The sequence below is a fragment of the Pristis pectinata genome, chromosome 21 (assembly GCF_009764475.1).
Source record: "Pristis pectinata isolate sPriPec2 chromosome 21, sPriPec2.1.pri, whole genome shotgun sequence".
NCBI lineage: Eukaryota > Metazoa > Chordata > Chondrichthyes > Rhinopristiformes > Pristidae > Pristis > Pristis pectinata.
Window position 1 is genome coordinate 37,403,510 of NC_067425.1, and position 19,246 is coordinate 37,422,755.

Consider the following 19,246-nt stretch of genomic DNA (forward strand, 5'->3'; position numbering starts at 1 on the left):
TCTGTAAGGAGTTTGTACGTTCTCCCTGTGTCTGCGTGGGTTTCCTCCGGGTGCTCTGGTTTCCTCCCACATTCCAAAGACGTACGGGTAGGTTAATTAGGTTTAAAATGGGCGGCGCGGACTCATTGGGCTGGAAGGGCCTGTTACCACGCTGTAAATAAAATTTTTAAAAAATTTTTAAAAAATGTTGACAGGTGAAGCTGGCAGGGGTGCCCATTACTGAGAAACAAAGCCAAAGAAAGATTATTGGAGATCGAGAGCCAGGAGAGAGATCCCAGAGTGAAGTTTAGTCGAGTGTGAGCAGTTCAAGCCCAGAGCATCATTTGGATATTGACTTAACATCTTCAGAGCAATGGGAATACTCACAATCCTCAATAGAAGGTGGTTCAGAGGAAAAGCCTGCCATCTGATTGGAGAGGATCAAGAGAGTGTCAGGAAGACCATTACAGGAATCTATGGAAGGCAGCAGGTTCAGCACAGACCCCTCCAGCAAGGTCACGACGTAGAAAATAAGGATGTAAGACCTGTGGAGAAGATCTATGTGACTGTGGGCTGCATTGGTTACAGCGTTGCTGAATGACCTGAATCAAGTGCAGATTGGGTTGGAAACTTTGAGAGTGTTGTGGAGGCAGTTCAAGTATTGCAAAGATCCGACTAGGGAGGTCACAGTAGGTAAGAACTTGCTGATGTCAGCCTGAGAGTGCAGTGGTGGAATTGTGAAATCTGAAGGCAATCCAGAGGGGGCAAATCAGGGCAATGACTTCTAACTGATGGCAGGAAAGGGGCAAAGTGGGAGTCGGGATGCTTGGCAGTGTGAAAAGATCAAGGGCTTTAGGAAACTTCCAAGATAGAAGTTGTGATGGAAATCATAGTTTCCAAACACAATGTTTAACTGTAATCTGTAGTGACATTAGTGTGTGTTAAGTTTGATGGTAATAGGTGAATTTAGAAAATATGCGTCCCATGTATTTACAGTTATGGACACAATTTCGTTGAGGTAACATTTCATGTGAAATCACAAAGCAACAAAATTGAAAAAAGCTAAAAATGCCAGAAATACTCAGTGGGTCAAGTGGCATCTGTGGAGAGAGAAGCCGTGACTGTTTCAAGTCACTTTCACCTGCCATTGGAACGTTAAGTGGTGAGGAGAGCAAAGACAACATCTGTGATCAGGTGGAGGTTGGGCGAGGTTGGATGGCACCCGAGGCTGCTGTTGGCTCAGAGGTTGCTGAAGCCTCATTGGTCACAGCTCATCTGTCTGGGAGAGGGCTAAAGAAAGGACGTGGATGAGAACAGAGGAGAGAGAAAAATAAAATAAAATGTTTGAACACAGCTAAGTGCTGAGGAAAAGAATGTGAGGTCAGTTGGGAATGAAACCTGTGTGGAAAAATGATCCACTGGAATCATCAGCATCTAGAGTGTCTACTCCAGAACAGTCACGTACAGCTGGTAGAGGAGAAAACTGAGACTGAGGAAACTAAGGTTCATTCATTTCTGTATTGTTGTAATTCATTATTATTGTTATTCATTAGTGCCTGTATTATCTATAAATGAGTTAGTTGTATACATGTAACTAGTTAACTAGTGTAATTTTATTAATAGGTGATGGTTTTCATGGAGAGAATGAAGTGTTAATATGCTTTTTAAAACATTGGTCACACTGTCACATTGGTATGACTTTTGATGCATGGTTGTATTGGCCACAGCTGTTAGTTCTTCAATAATGGATGTTTTGTTGGTAATTCATTTGTTCTTTATTAAGCAGAAACACCAAAGTGTCTATAAATACTACAGTTTGGTAAGAAATCTGCCTTGTAAACACTGACAAAATTTCTTGAATCCAAATGTTATTCCAAGAGCTTTCACCTTACTGAAAGCAAAAGTGGTGACTTCTCTGACCCATTGTGCTTCTGACACGTCACATTGCCGACTCCAGCTCAAGCTGTGTATTTGTTCAGGCATCCATTTCATACACTTTCAACAAGAGACACAGTGCACGAGTGGGAAGGAATCTGTGAGATGCACCAGCACTCTGGGAACAACCTCGGGCCCACTACATCTTCAGGCTTCGCCTCACTGCTGATGGTCTTTTCCCTTTTCCCATCATCTCCAGCTGATTCCGGATGACCTTTGGGTGTCTCCACTGAAGGTGAGACAGTTACAATGGACAGGGATGGAGCTCCCTCCAATGGTACACAGTCAGACACCGGCATTTCATAAATAATGATGGACCAGAATTTCTTGTTCTTTGATCTACTTTTACTTGAGTTGCGGAATTACAAGAACATAACGACTGAGACAAAACCTTTGTTATCTTCTCTCAAAGTTACAAGCTTAACCTCAGTCGTCAATCTGTTGTTCCGGCGATGAACAACTGGTTACTGAGCAGATCATCAGTCTCAACAACAGTCTCTGTCACAGTGGCAAAGCCCATGGCACATTCCTGAGTGCAGTGGTCTGTGGCTGAGATGCCAAACTCTGTTGACTTTGATCAACTGCCTCCCACTTCCCTCCTTCCTTGGCCGTAAGCACACAGCACTCTGGCCTGAGTTCTCTCCTGTTTATCCACCTCGTGTCCTGTGTCAGCTTTACGTTTGCCTTGGTACAACTTTAGATCACAGAAGTCCAACTAATTTGCATTTTGAGAAAATATCTGGGAAGATGGGTGGCATGCAGTGGCACGGCTGGTAGAGCCACTGCCACACAGCGCCAGAGACCTGGTTCGATCCCGTCAGCGCTGTCTGTGTGGAGTTTGCATGTTCTCCCTGTGACATGTGGGTTTCCCTGGGTGCTCCAGTTTCCTCCCACATCCCAATAATGTGCGGGTTGGTAGGTTGATTGGCCGCTGTATGTTTCCCCTGGTGAGGGGTGGAATGTGGGGGAAGTTGATGGGGATATTGGGAGAATAAAATAATGGGGTGAATGTAAATGTGTGGGTGTGGACTCGGTGGGCAGAGGGCCTGATCCCGGGCTGTATCTCTCAGCGATTCTACAAATCTTTCTGCCCTTCTCCCCACTCCCTCCTATTGATTGGAGCATCTTCATTCTGTTTGTTGGAAGTGCATGAATTAACAGCGAGTCCCTGAGTCTCAAGAAATGTCACTCAGTTTGAAGGTTGACCATTGTCACACAAAGGTGTTCCGATGGCAGTAACTCTGGGCTTATCTGCAGTTTTGAAGCATTGGTTCATGGGTTTCACAAGCATTTGAGTTTGTCGTGTGCACCAGTTAACAGCTTCAGGGAAGGTAAGAGATGATGGCCGTCCCACTCGCAGCTTATTCTGTGGAAGTTCAATACAGAGCATGTCAGGTGCTTTGTGCCATAATCTCAGTGTGTGGCCACACAACAGCCTTTCCTGTATATCCGCCTGTCCCCTTAATATTGGTTCGGTGAAATGTGCACTTGCTGCAGGTACAGTTACCACCTGCCTTAGGCACAAGTGTGACCGGTGTGGCCAACTCACTCTGGTCACCTTTTGAAAGGATACCATTCTATTCTCACCCAGCTTCTTCCTTCTTTAGAGCATACAGGGCTGGCCTGGGCTTGCACTGAACCAGGTTTCCATCTGTCCTCATGCAAATGTGCACATTTGCTGTTTTACCAGTGTGGCCATGATTGAACATCAAACCTTTTAACCATGTAGCAAGGTACCACTTTCATGGATCAAGGCTCTCAATATTCTTACAAAGCAAAACACAAAATGCTGGAGGAACTCAGCGGGTCGGGCAGCATCTGTGGAGGGAAATGGACAGTCGACGTTTCGAGCAAGACCCTTCATCAGCCAACTCTTCCTGTTACAGATGGCTGTTTTCCTTCTCTGCAGCAAAGACGGGAAGTTGTGTTGTACAACTGCTGTGTTGCACTCTGTAGTCTACTCGCCCCAATGTCAGTAAAACCTCACCCAATTTTCTGTGTGATGGTGTTTTAGAGCATAGGAACCCTGTACAGCACAGGAACAGGCCCTTCGGCCCACCATGTTGTGCCGAATGATTAAACTAGTTATTAATTGCCTAACTAAACTAATCCCTTCTGCCTACACAACGTCCACATCCCTCCAATCTTTGCACATCCATGTGCCCAGCTAAGAGCCTCTTGAAAGCCTCTATCGTATCTGCCTCCACCCCCACCCCTGGCAGCGCATTCCAGGCACCCACCGCTCTCTGTGTAAAATCTTGCCCCCCCCCCCCACACGTCTCCTTTGAAATTAGTCCCTCTCACCTTAAATGCATTCCTTCTAGTATAGACATCTCAACCCTGGGACAAAGATACCAGCTGTCTACTCTATCTGTGCCTCTCATCATCTTATAAACTCCTCAGCCTCTGCCGCTCCAGAGAAAACAACCCAAGTCTGTCCAACCTCTCTTTGTAGCACCTGCCCTCTAATCCAGGCAGCATCCTGGTGAACCTCTTCTGCACCCTCTCCAAAGCCTCCACATCCTTCCTATAATGGGGGCAACCAGAATTGAATGCAATACTCCAGATGCAGCCCAACCAGAGTTTTATGAAGCTGCAATATAACTTCCTGACTCTTGAACTCAGTGCCTTGTCTAATAAAGGCAAGCATACTGTATGCCTTCTTTACCACCCTATCAACATGTGTGGCCACTTTTGGGGAGCTGTGGACTTGGACCCCAAGATCCCTCTGTACATCATCACTGTTAAGGGCCCTGCCATTAACTGTGTCCTGTCTCTTTACATTAAGTTGTGAGCGACTGAAAGGTTTCATGTTTAAATACATCTGATTTGTTCTTCATAGAGTTATACAGCATGGAAACAGGCCCTTCGGCCCAACTCATCCATGCTGACCAAGATGCCTTCCTGAGCTGGTCCCACTTGCCCACGTTTGGCCCATTTCCCTCTAAACCCTTCTCATCGACGAACCTGTCCAGACACCTTTCACCTTGTAATGGTGCCCGCTTCTGCCACTTCCTCTGGCAGCTTGTTCCATGTACCCACCACCCGCTCTGTGCAAAACAGGGAGTTTGTATATTTTGTGTATATTTTCTTGTAGATAAATCACTTAAAGTTAACATGCAGATTCAGCAAGCCATTGGGATGACAGATGGTATGTTGGCAGAAGGGTCCGAGTACAAGACAAGCACACGCTGCAGTTACAGAGAGCCCTGGTGAGGCTGCCCCTGGAACATTGCCCACACGTCTAGTCTCCCCACCCAAGGAAGGACGTACCTGTGATTGAGGGAGTACGACAGAGGTTCACTAGGTTGATTCCTGGGAGGACAGGTTTGACCGAAAACAGATCAAGTGGATTGGGCCTATCCTCTGTGGAGTTTAGAAGAGGGGTAATCTCATTGAAACATACTTGGTTCTTGAGGGGTTTGACAGAGTAGATGCGGAGATGTTTCTTTCCCTACCCGGGATGTCTGGAACCAGAGCTCAATATAATTGGATCCATTCAAAACTTGCCCATTCAGGAGTGGCTTTGAGACTGAGGTGAGGAGAGACACTAGTGGTGCTGACCACAGAGCAGTGATGTTTGGGAGGCTCAGTTACCGATTACATTCAGTTCAGAGGTGGATAAGCTGTGAGTTACTAAGGGAATCGCAGGATATGTGGATACTGCAGGGAAGTGGCAATCAGGTAGGTCAGCCATGATTTTATCGATTGATGGGCTGAATGACCTCCTCCTGCTTCTATTTCTGATGTTATTGTGCAGCCTGCCAACTCAGGGCTTCACCGAATGGTTTAACAATAGAAGCAGAAGTGCTGTTCTCCACTGCTGGTCTGTGGCATCAGTTGTCGGTCTGTGGCATCAGTTGTCAGCCTGAGGCTGTGCAGTCACTTGGTCAGCCTGCTGTTAGAGTGACTGATGCAGAAGGGAAGCATGATCTCCATCGGGAGAGTGTGTCAGAAGCCATGGCTCCAAGAAAAGATTAGAGAGAGCCAAACTCTTCAGCTTTGGAGGAGGCTCCCTGTGCAAGGGTGTTGGAACATATTAACACGTCCACTTCAAGGTGACACCAATGAGCCGGTCACAGGGGTCAGGCCAACAATGGGTATTGGTATTGGTTTATTATAGTCACTTGCACTGAGGTAAAAATGAAAAACTTGTTTTGCATACCGATAGTACAGGTCAATTCATTACACAGTGCAGTTACATTGTTATTGTTTTTACCTGCACTACCTCAATGCACTCTGTACTGACTCACAGTGTCACAGCTACAGAGAAAGTGCAGTGCAGGTAGACAATAATGTGCAAGGTCACAACAAGATAGATTGTGAGGTCAAGAGTCCAATTCATTGTATAAAGGAACCATTCAATAGTCTTATCACCGTGGGCCAAAGGGCCTGTATTGTGCCGTATTGTTCTATGGGATAGAAGCTGTCCTTGAGCCTGATGGTATGTGCCCTCAGGCTCCTGTATCTTCTGCCTGATGGGAGAGGAGAGAAGAGAGAATGTCCCGGGTGGGTGAGGTCTTTGATTATGCTGGCTGCTTCGACAAGGCAGCGAGATGTAAAGACAGAGTCCAAGGAGGGGAGGCTGGTATCTGTGATGCGCTGGGCTGTCCACAACTCTCTGCAGTTTCTTGCGGTCCTGGGCAGAGCAGTTGCCTTACCAAGCTGTAGTACATCCAGATAGGATGCTTCCTATGGTGCATCGGTAAAAGTTGGTGAGTGTCAAAGGGCACATACCGAATTTCTTTAGCCTCCTGAGGAAGTAGAGGCACTGGTGAGCTTTCTTGGTCGTGGCATCTACGTGATTTGACCAGGACAGGCTATTGTTGATGTTCACTCCCAGGAACTTGAAGCTCTCAACTCTCTCGACCTCAGCACCATTGGTGTAGACAGGTGCATGTACACCGCCCCCTTTCCTGAAGTCAATGACCAGCTCTTTTGTTTTGCTGACATTGAGGGAAAGGTTGTTGTCATGACACCATGTCACTAAGCTCTCTATCTCCTTCCTGTACTCCGACTCATCATTATCTGAGGTATGGCCTACAAGGGTGGCATCATCTGCAAACTTGTAGATGGAGCTAGAGCAGAATCTGGCCACACAGTCGTGAGTGTATAGGGAGTAGTGGTCAGTAAGAATGTCTTCACAAAGTGGTCAGTATCTGTGGTGATTTTCTAGGCTGGAATAATAGAGGAAAGAATCACCTGAGCAGCACTTAGGAACAACAATAGATTCTGGTGGAGATGTGTGGACTCCCTCATCCATTCTTTCCATCTTTACAAAGGTATTAAATTGGAAGTCACCACATTGACAAAATCCGAGAGCATCTTAACCACCACCCCCCCCCGCCCCCCCGCAACATTGTATTGTCATCATTGTTTTGAAAGCTCTAGGACGCTTTATGCAAGAAATGTTGTCTTCCATGTTATTTTTCTATACAGAAATGAGTACATCATCACCCAGCGCTGTGCCTTCAGGTGCCCCAGCTCAACCCAGCTCCAGAGGTGATGCCCATCAATCACAACACTACTTCACCAATACTGTATCTGCGAGCCCTCAGCCTGTTGCCCAGGCTGAAGGCCCAGGAGTGACCCACAGACCAGAGACTGCCATCACTGTGCACAACAACAGCTCCGAGCGTCTGCTACAACCGCCAGCTGCAGTCTCAGAGGACTACCACGACAGTGATGGGGCAAGAAATCGAATACGAGCTGTGGAAAATCAATATTCTTTTTACTAATGCAAAAGAATGCAGTATGGCAAACCTGGGAGAGTGTTGGGAAAGAAGCTGTTTCCCTGTTTGACTGCTGGTGACGAAGGTGATACAGACTGCACCAACAGAGGGGTTTGTGTGAACTGCAAGGTGATTGATGTCGTATCTCTTTCAGACCCAGATGAACTTGATTAAATCTGGTTTTTCTATGATTGTTTTTCACAGTTACAGTGAAGAACAAGCTTTGATGGATTGTGTACAGGCAGTGGATAAGACTGAAATGTTTTACATCATCATATTGTCCAGTGTGGATCTTTTCAGTGAGTTTGTAAATTATTGCTAGTGCTACAACTGGGTAAAGACTCCACTTGTTTGACGTTGTTCCCTTTGTTTAACTTTTGTGGTGGTGCTGATGGATTTCGAAGTGAGTGGTAAACTTTAAGCCAAGCAGTGATTTCAGCTGTTCGACCATGCTAATGAGATCAGATTAGAGACTAACCTGTTTAAGAATGCATAACTATCTTAATATTACTCTGTATTCGTACACTGAAGTGCGCCTGGTGGTCCCAACTAACCGTGCAGTTCACCATTCGCCAACACAACTGGCAGGCAGTCTGAGGACCGTGCATTCGCTCCCAGTGGGGGAGGTGATCAGTCCGTTGTTACCTCGGCTGTCACATTGCTCTGCAGGAGGAAATGGCATTGACAGAAGTGGTGACGAGTTCCACAGTCCAGATGCAGGGCTTCCAGCAGCTGAGCTGGATGCCGCATTCATTGAAAGAGAAACTGGAGTAGGAGAGAGAAGACAGACAGCAGAGGAACTACAGAGAAGGTTCATTGCACGATGTAGAATTAAATATTTCATAAATATGTTCATTTGTACTTTATAGAACTTTGAATTTTTTAAGAAAATCAATGGATCAAGATTTTACTGTCTCAAAGTTCTGTAATTCCTACAAATAAATTACCATCTGTGTTGATTAGTCATATTTAGAATATTATTAACACAGAGTGTTTTGTTATTTTGTTTTTCATTTTATTAACAACACATTAAATAACCATCTTGGGCAGGTAATAACGAGAACCCATACTCCAGTGCAGAATGAGGAGGCAGCATCCGAGCCTGGGGTGGGTGAAGGGTGGCTGGTGATCAACCAACATTGTTGAAGAGTTTCAACAATGGGGAAGAGGCAACGTTGAGTTTATTGTCATCTGCACAAGTCTGTGTGTGCACAGGTGCAATGAAAAACTTACTTGCAGCAGCATCACAGGCACATTGCAGCATATAGAACACAGAACACTACAGCACAGTACAGGATCTTCAGCCCACTATGTTGTGCCGACATTTTATCCTGCTCTAAGATCTATCTAACCCTTCCCTCCCACATAGCCCCCTATTTTTCAAATAAGCAGCATTCGGAAGAAAAACAGAAATTAAACATAAATTATACACACGGACTGCAGACACTGGAAATCTGGACCAATACACAAAGGAGCAGAAGGAGACCCTTCAAACATCGACTGTCCATTTCCCTCCACAGATGCTGCCTGACCCGCTGGGTTCCTCCAGCGTTTTGTTTTTTTTATTTTATTTACAGCATGGTAACAGGCCCTGCCGGCCCAACGAGTCCACGCCGCCCATTTTTTAAAAACAAATTAACCTACCCGTACGTCTTTGAAATGTGGGAGGAAACCCACGCAGACATGGAAGAATGTACAAGCTCTTTACAGACAGTGACGGGAATCGAACCCTGATCACTGGCGCTGTAAAAGCGTCACGCTGACCGCTACGTTCCGTGCTTTGTGTGTTACTCCATTAATTATACACATCTGTACAAGAAAGAATACAAGTTCCCTTTGCTCTTAATATACTTATAGATATTTACCTCATCTGCCAAAGCTATCTTGTGTCCTGATTTAGAAACATAGAAAACCTACAGCACAATTCAGGCCCTTCGGCCCACAAAGCTGTGCCGAACATGTCCCTACCTTAGAAATTACTAGGCTTACCCATAGCCCTCTATTTTTCTCAGCTCCATATACCGATCTAACAGTCTCCTAAAAGACCCTATCGTATCCGCCTCCACCACCGTTGCCGGCAGCCCATTCCACACACTCACCACTCTCTGAGTAAAAAACTTACCCCTGACATCTCCTCTATACCTACTCTCCAGCACCTTAAACCTATGTCCTCTTGTGGCCACCAATTCAACCCTGGGGAAAAGCCTCTGACTACCTACCCGATCAATACCTCTCATCATCTTATATACCTCTATCAGGTCCCCCTCATCCTCCGTCTCTCCAAGGAGAAAAGGCCGAGTTCCCTCAACCTGCTTGCATTAGGCATGCTCCACATTCCAGGCAGCATCCTTGTAAATCTCCTCTGCACCCTTTCTATGGCTTCCATATCCTTCCTGTAGTGAGGTGACCAGAACTGAGCACAGTACTCCAAGTGGGGTCTGACCAGGGACCTATATAGCTGCAACAATACCTCCCAGCTCCTAAATTCAATTCCCTGATTGATGAAGGACAATACACCATATGCCTTCTTAACCACAGAGTCAACCTGCGCAGACGCTTTGAGCGTCCTATGGACTTGGACCCCAAGATCCCTTTGATCCTCCACACTGCCAAGAGTCCTACCATTAATACTATACTGTGCCATCATAGTTGACCTACCAAAATGAACCACTTCACACTTATCTGGGTTGAACTGCATCTGCCACTTCTCAGCCCAACTCTGCATCCTATCTATGTCCCGCTGTAACCTCTGACAGCCCTCCAAACTATCCACAACACCCCTAACCTTCGTGTCATCCGCAAACTTACTAACCCATCCCTCCACGTCCTCATCCAGGTTGTTTATAAAAATCACAAATAGTAAGGGTCCCAGTACAGATCCCTGAGGTACACCACTGGTCACCGACCTCCACGCAGAATACGACCCTTCAACAACCACTCTTTGCCTTCTGTGGGCCAGCCAGTTCTGGATCCACACTGCAATGTCCCCTTGGATCCCATGCCTCCTTACTTTCTCAATAAGCCTTGCGTGGGGTACCTTATCAAACGCCTTGCTGAAATCCATATACACTACATCTACTGCTCTCCCTTCATTGATGTGTTTAGTCACATCCTCAAAACATTCAATCAGGCTCGTAAGGCAGGACCTGCCCTTGACAAAGCAATGCTGACTATTCCTAATCATATTATACCTCTCCAAATGTTCATAAATCCTGCCTCTCAGGATCTTCTCCATTAGCTTACCAACCACTGAGGAGAGACTCACCGGTCTATAATTTCCTGGGCTATCCCTACTCCCTTTCTTGAATAAGGGAACAACATCCACAATCCTCCAATCTTCCGGAACCTCTCCCGTCTCCATCGACGATGCAAAGATCGTCGTCAGAGGCTCCGCAATCTCTTCCCTCGCCTCCCACAGCAGCCTGGGGTACATCTCATCTGGTCCCGGCTACTTACCCAACTTGATGCTTTCCAAAAGTTTCAGCACCTCCTCTTTCCTAATATCTACATGCTCAAGCTTTTCAGGCCGCTGCAAGTCCCCACTACAATCCCCCAGATCTTTACCGTACTGAATACTGATGTAAAGTATTCATTAAGTACCTCCGCTATTTCTTCCGGATCCACACACACCTTCCCACTGCTGCACTTGATAGGCCCTATCCTTTCGCATCTTATCCTCTTACTCTTCACATACCTGTAGAATGCCTAGGGGTTTGCCTTAATCCTGCCCGCCAAGGCCTTCTCATGTCCCCTTCTGGCTCTCCTAATCTCCTTCTTAAGCTCCTTTCTATTAGCCTTATACTCTTCCAGATCTCTAACATTACCTAGCTCTCTGTACCTTTTGTAAGCTTTTCTTTTCCTTTTGACTGGATTTATTACAGCCTTTGTACACCACGGTTCCTGTATCCTCTCGTGACTCCCCCGTCTCATTGGAACGTGCCTATGCAGAACTCCACACAAATATCCGCTGAATATTTGCCGCATTTCCTCCGTACTTTTCCCAGAGAACATCTGTTCCCAATTTAATCTTCCAATTTCCTGCCTGAGAGCCTCATAATTCCCTTTACTCCAAGTAAATGCCTTTCTAGTCTGTTCCTATCTCTCTCCAGTGCTAATGTAAAGGAGATAGAATTATGATCGCTATCACCAAAATGTTCACCCACTGAGAGATCTGACACCTGACCAGGTTCATTTCCCAATACCAAATCAAACACAGCCTCTCCTCTTGTAGGTCTATCTACATATTGTGTCAAGAACCCTTCCTGAACACACCTAACAAACTCCACCCCATCTAAACCCCTCACTGTCTGGAGATGCCAATCGATGTTTGGGAAATTAAAAAATCCCCCATCACAACAACTCTGTTATTCTCACACCTTTCTAGGATCTGCTTCCCTATCTGCTCCTCAATATCCCTGTTACTATTGGGCGGCCTATAAAAAACACCCAGTAAAGTAATTGACCCCTTCCTGTTCCTAACCTCCACCCACAGAGACTCCGTAGACAGTCCCTCCACTACGTCCACCTTTCCGCAGCCGTGACACTATCTCTGATCAACAGTGCCGCTCCCCCACCTCTTTTGCCTCTCTTCCTGTCCTTTCTGAACTATCTAAAACCCGGCACTTGAATCAACCATTCCAGTCCCTGAGCCATCCAAGTCTCTGTAATGGCCACCACATCATATCTCCAAGTATTGATCCAAGCTCTAAGCTCATCTGCCTTGTTCACAATACTCCTTGCGTTAAAATAAACACATCTCAAACTGTCAGTCTGAGCACATCCCTTCTCTGTCACCTGCCTATCCTCCCTCTCGTACCTACTACTCGCTTTCTCTATTTGAGAGCCAAACACCTCTTTGCCAGTCTCTCCAGTTCGGATCCCACCCCCCAACAATTCTAGTTTAAACTCTCCCCAGTGGCCTTAGCAAACCTCCCCACCAGGATATTGGTCCCCCTAGGATTCAAGTGCAACCGTCCTCTTTGAACAGGTCATACCTGCCCCAAAGAGGCCCCAATGATCCAGAAATCTGAATCCCTGCTCCTTCCTCCAATCCCTCAGCCACGTATTTAACCTCCTCCTCATTCTGTTCTTATACCCACTGTCGCTTAGCACAGGCAGTAATCCGGAAATTACTGCTCAATTTCCCTGAAGTGTAATCCTACATCTCTTAAGGGATCCGCCTGACTCCAGCTGCCGATACCTGACATATGCCTCCTTTTTCCTGACCAGAGCCCTTCACTCTAACAGGAACGTGTCGGCCCTGGACCCTCCCTACCTCACTTTTAGAAGCCTCCTTCTTGCCAAACATAACTTTACCTGCTACAGCTTCTCCCAATCAACCATTGCAAGTTCCTGTCTAATGCCATCAAAATCAGCCTTGCCCCAATTGAGGACTTTAATTTGTGGACCAGTCCTATCTTTTTCCATAATTATTTGAAACTAATAGGATTATGGTCACTGGTCCCGAAGAGCTCCCCCACTGACACTTCAGCCACTTGCCCCGCCTCATTTCCCAACAGGAGGTCCAGCGTTGCCCCCTCTCCGGTAGGACCATCTACATACTGTTTGAGAAAACTTCTGGACAAATTCTGCCGCATCCAAGCCCTTGGGACAAAGGCAGTCCCAGTCAATATTGGGGAAGTTGAAAACACCTACTATTTCGACCCCATTATTCCTGCAACTGTCAGTGATCTCCCTACATATATGGTCCTCTAATTCCCACTCACTATTGGGGGACCTACAGTACGATCCCATCAAAGTGATCACCTTATTTCTAAGTTCTACTCATTTGGCCTCACTGGATGGTCCCCCAGGAATATCCTAAGTACTGCCGTGATGTTCTCCCTAATCAAAAGCTGACTCTCCTCTCTTAGCCCCAGCTCTATCACACCTGTAGTATCTGTACCCCAGAACATTGAGCTGTCAGTTCTGCCCATTCCTCAACCATGTTTCAGTAACAGCTGTAATATCCCAGTCCCACGTACCGATCCACGCCCTGTGTTCATCTGCCTCACCTGTCAGGCTTCTTGCATTAAAATAAATGCAGTTCAGTCTATCAGACCTTCCCTGCTCCCTGTCCTTTCCCTGTCTGTCCTGCCTACTGAACTTGCTTGCTTTAACTTCTATATTTGCCTCAACTTACTCATCTGCTGCACTACCACTTGGGTCCCATCCCCCTGCGAGGCTAGCTTAAACCATCCCTGGTAGCACCAGCAAATCTCCCCGTCAGGATATTGGTTCCCCTCCAGTTCAGGTGCACTGACCCTCTTGTACAGGTTGCCTCTGCCTCAGAGGAGATCCCAATGGTCCAAGATCCAGAATCTCTCCCTCCCGCGCCAGCTCCTCAGCCACACATTCACCTGCCCTATCCTCCTCTTCCTACCCTCACTACCATGTGGCACTCGGAGTAATCCAGCTTCAAGGTGTAATCCACAACCAGGAATAATCTACAACCCTTGAGGTCCTGTTTTTTAACCTCCTGCCTAACTCCCTATATTCACTCTGCAGGACCTCTTCCCTTTTCCCAACTATGTCGATGTACGACGACTTCTGGCTGCTCAACCTCCCCCTTGAGAATGTTACAGAGACTTAGAGTCATACAGCATGGAAACAGGCCCTTCAGCCCTACTCATCCATGCAGACCAACATGTCTATCTGAGCCAGTTTCACTTGCCTGTGTTTGGCCCATGTCCCTCCAGGCTTTTCCTATCCTGGCCAAATATCTTTTAATCACTGTGTTTGTACCCACTTCTACACTTACTCTGGCATATACCCACCACCCTCTGTGTGAAAAAGTTGCCCCTTAGCTATCCTTCAAATCTTTCCCCTCTCAATTTAAACCTATGCCCTCCCCTACCCTGGGGGAAAGACAGTGACCATCCACCTTATCTACTCCCCTCATGATTTTATGAACATCTACAAGGTCACCCCTCAGCCTCCCTCGCTCCAGAGAAAAAAATTTCAGCCTATAGACCCTCTGCTTACAACTGCAGACCCCAGCCCTGGTAACATCCTGGTGAATCTTCTCTGCACCCTCTCCAGCTCAATGTCATCAATAACCCGTACTGCTGGAACATCACGCTCCTTCTCCTGTACACAAACAGTTTCATTACCAGCCTGCCTACCTGGTGTCACCACTTTCAGGGAACTCTGTACCTGTACCCCTCGGTCCCTCTCTTCTACAGCACTGTCCAGGCCCCTGCCATTTACTATGCAAGCCCTGCCTTGGTTCAACTGATCAAAATGCATCACTTTGTACTTGTGCAGGTAAATTTCATCTGCCATTCCTTGGCCACTTCCCCAGCTGGTCTCGATCCTGCTGTAATCCTACACAACCTTCTTCACTGTCCTCCACACCACCAATTTTAATGTCATCCACAAACTTACTAACCCACGCCACCTGCATTCTCATCAGAATCATTAACATTGATGACAAACGGTTTTGGACCCAGCCTCAGTCCCTGCAGCACACCACTGGTCACAGGCCTCTAATCTGAATAACATCCCTCCACTCTACCCTCCTGACTCCACTGAGCCAATATTCTGTCCATTTGGCAAGCTCATCCAGGATCCTCTGTGATCTAACCTTCTGGACCAGCCTCCATGTGGGACCTTGGCAAAGACATTGCTAAAGTGCATGTAAACAACATCTACCACCCTGCCCCTGTCAATTGTCACTCCTCTTGGTCACTTCTCCAAAAATACTCAAGATACCCAATTTTCCATGCACAAAGCCATGCTGACTATCCCTTGCCTTTCCAAATGCTGGTAAATCCTCTTCCTCAGAATCCCCTCCAGTAACTTTCCCACCACTTATTTTAGGCTCACGTCTGCAGTTTCCCTGGCATGTCCTTGCAGCCCTTCTTAAATAAAGCACAACATTAGCCACCCTTCAATCTTCTGGTACCTGTGGCTAAAAATATCTCTGCCAATTTCTTCCCCAGCTGCCCAATCTGCAACTCCTCCGAGATATCCTTGACCCTGGCCCCTGGGAGGTAACACAGCATCTTGGAGTCTTGTTTTGCGGCCACAGAATCTCCTGTGTATTCCCCTCAGCTATCGAGTCTCCTCTCTCCCTTGCTGTGCATCAGAGCCAGTTGTTGATTGCAATAGGCAGATTGACTGTTTACTGGAGAGCACAGAATGAGGCCATGCCTGTCTGACTTTGCCTGTTGAAATCAAAGGAAAAAGTTCTGTCCGATTGCTCTAGTCTCTTGATCTGTTTCCTCTGTTCTGACGGCATCACCTTCAATAACCGCGTTTCCAATACTCTTCCTCAAATAAGGATCCCACTCCACTGCTCAAACCTCCACCTCAGCCCAACCCACTCCCCAAACCCCCACCTCAGCCCAACCCACTCCCTAACCCCCCACCTCAGCCCAACCCACTCCCCAAACTCCCACCTCAGCCCAACCCACTCCCCAAACCCCCACCTCAGCCCACCCACTCCCCCACCCCACCCCACTCCCCCACCCCAACCCACCCTACCCCCACCCCACTCCACCACCACTACCCTATTCCTCCCACCTCAGCCGACTCCCCCACCCACCCCCCCACCCTACTACCCCCACCCCATTCCACCACCCTACCCTACTCCCACCACCTCACCTCCCACCACAGTCCCCCACCTCCCCACCCTCTCCCACCCCATTGCCTGGGGTCTCAGACACTCTGTCCAGGTGAAGCAGCAGTCCCTTCCTTTGCTACAGTCATCCCGTTACCACTGCTTTCATTTACGTTTAGATCTAAGTCACATCTGACACCACTCCTGCATGGATCATGTCCATCACTGATCACCTGGGACTGTCTGCCTGCACTTGCTTCTTCTGGATGAACTGATTCCTCTCCTCCTCCCCTCTTGCCCCACTGCCCACTGGCTTCCACCACCCCCACCCCTCAGCCCACCCCACCCTCACCCCGTTCTGGCTCGGAGTGGCGTTGGCTTCAGCTTTCACAGCCTAAGGTTGAACTCTTGGGCGCCATACTGCAAGGGCACTGGACTTCACTGCGAAGGGTAAGCGGTACTAACGTAGGGTACTCTTGCGAGTGGACTTGCTGATTTCAATAGCACGAGTGAAAGTAGATCAGAAGCAGATGCTTGCAGGTAAAGCAAATTCTGACAAGTAGGAGACTTTTAAGAGAGTTAACAAAAGTTTCAGGCCAGGATGTTCTGGTGAGAATGAAAGATAGCGAGATTAGGAAACCCTGGATGACAAAGGATATTGTGACAGGTACAGGCAACTGCAGTCAAGTGAGTTGCTTCAGGAACATAGAGGTTGCAGGAGGGAAATTAAGAAAGAAATTAGGAGGGCAAAAACAGGCCATGAAATAAGAACATAAGAAATAGGAGCAGGAGTCAGCCATCTGGCCCGTCGAACCTGCTCCGCCATTCAATAAGATCATGGCTGATCTGGCCGTGGACTCAGATCCACCTACCTGCCTTTTCCCCATAACCCTTAATTCCCCTACAAAAATGTATCTGTGTCTTAAATATATTTAATGAGGGAGCTTCTACTGCTTCCCTGGGCAGAGAATTCCACAGATTCACTACTTTCTGGGAAAAGCAGTTTCTCCTTATCTCCGTCCTAAATCTATTCCCCTGAATCTTGAGGCTACATCCCCTAGTTCTAGTCTCACCCACCAGTGGAAACAACCTTCCTGTCTCTATCTTATCTATCCCTTTCATAATTTTATATGTTTCTATAAGATCCCCTCTCATCCTTCTGAATTCCAGCGAGTATAATTCCAGGCGACTGAATCTCACCACATAGTCTAACCCCTTATCTCCGGAATCAACCTGGTGAACTTCCTTTGACATATATTTGGCAGACAAGATTAAGGAGAATCCCAAGGCATCAGGAGCAAGGGGGGTAGGCGTTCTGTGTGGGGCCAGGAGGTGTGGGCAACGTCCTAAGTGATATCTCTTGTCTGTATTCATCACCAGAGGACTGGAGGATAGCTAATGTTGTTCTGTTGTTCAAGGAAGGCTCTAAGAATAAGCTGGGAACTTATAGGGCGGTGAGCCTGATGTCAGTCATGGGTAAATTATTGGAAGGTATTCTAACAAACAGGATATATGAGTATTTCAATAGACAGGCCCTGATTAGAGATAGTCAACATGGTAGGTCATGTCTGACCAATCTTATAGGGTTTTACCAAGAAGGGGAAGGCGGTGGATGTTGTCTACATGGCTTTTGACAAAGTCCCACATGGGAGGTTGCTCCAGAAGGTTAAGTCACTTGGCATTCAGGATGAAGTAGCGGTGGATTTAACACTGTTTAGTGGGAGAAGTGGTAGTAGATGGTTGTCTCTGACTAGAGGCCTGTGACTAGTGGTGTGCTGCAGGGATCAGTGCTGGGTCCATTGTTATAATCTATCTTAATGATTTCAGTGATAACGTGGTAAACTGGATCAGCAAATTCATGGATGACACCAAGATTGGGGGCATGGTGGACAGCGAGGAAGGCTATCAAAGCTTGCAGCGTGATCTTGACCAGCTGGGAAAATGGGCTGAAAAATGACAGATGGAATTTAATGCAGACAAGTGTGAGGTGTTGCACTTTGGGAGGACAAACCAGGGCAAGACTTACAGTGAATGGTAGGGCTCTGAGGTGTGCAGTAGAACAAAGGGACCGTAGTTCCTTGAAAGTGGCATTACAGGTAGATAGGGTTGTAAAGAGAGGTTCTGGCACATTTGCCTTCATGAATCAGGGCACTGAGTACAGGAGTTGGGATGTTATGTTGAAGTTGTACAAGATGTTGGTGAGGCCAAATTTAGAGTATTGAGAGCAGTTCAGGTCACCTACCTACAGGAAAGATATCAATAAGCTTGAAAGAGTGCAGAGAAAATTTACATGGATGTTGCTGGGACTTGAGTTATAGGGAAAGGTTGAATAGGTTAGGACTTTATTCCCTGGAGTACAGGAGAATGAGCAGAGATCTTATAGAGGCATACAAAATTATGAGGGGTACCGATAGGGTGAATGCATGCAGGCTTTTTCCCCTCAGTTTGGGTGAGACTAGAACTACAGGTCATAGATTTAGGGTGAAAGGTGAAATATTTAAGGGGAGTCTGAGGGGAAACATCTTCACTCAGAGGGTGGTGCGAGTGTGGAACGAGCTGCCGACGGAAGTGGTGGATGCGGGTTCAATTGTAACATTTACAAGAACTTTGGATAGGTACATGGATGGGTTTGGAGGGATATGGTCCGGGTGCAGGTGGATAGGATGAGGCAGAAGATCATGTTGGCATGGACTAGATGGGCTGAAGGGCCTGTTTCTGTGCTGTAGCACTCTATATCAAGGAGAAGGATGTGGAAGATCCTGAGTTCAGGGAGGTGTCTGTAAATAATCGGGAGCAGGTCAGTGTTGAGGTGGAGGTGTTAGATGTCTTGGAACACATAAGGGTGGATAAACCCAGAGCTTGATGGATATCTGTATGGGAAGCAGGGTAGGAGGTTGCCGATTTTTCCTTCATCAGTGAGCCTTATGTCAGTGGTATACAGAACACGGCACAGTACAGCACAGGAACAGGCCCTTCGGCACACCATGTTCGTGTCGAACATGATGCCAAATTAAACTAAATCCCTTCTGTCTGTACA

The 19,246-nt window shown here is 47.0% G+C and overlaps 1 protein-coding gene across 7 annotated transcripts in view; it reads left to right on the top strand.

Annotated features, from left to right (window-relative positions):
• The window catches only part of LOC127581246 (SH2B adapter protein 2), a 120,666-nt gene extending 112,061 nt beyond the window's left edge, over positions 1-8,605 (top strand). For all 7 annotated transcript variants that reach the window (XM_052035441.1, XM_052035439.1, XM_052035443.1 and 4 more), the window contains one exon: positions 7,354-8,605. In XM_052035441.1, coding sequence (XP_051891401.1) covers positions 7,354-7,652 — 299 coding nt within the window. In that variant the 3' untranslated portion in view covers positions 7,653-8,605. The remainder of the gene's footprint in view (positions 1-7,353) is intronic.
• Positions 8,606-19,246: the final 10,641 nt, after the last annotated feature.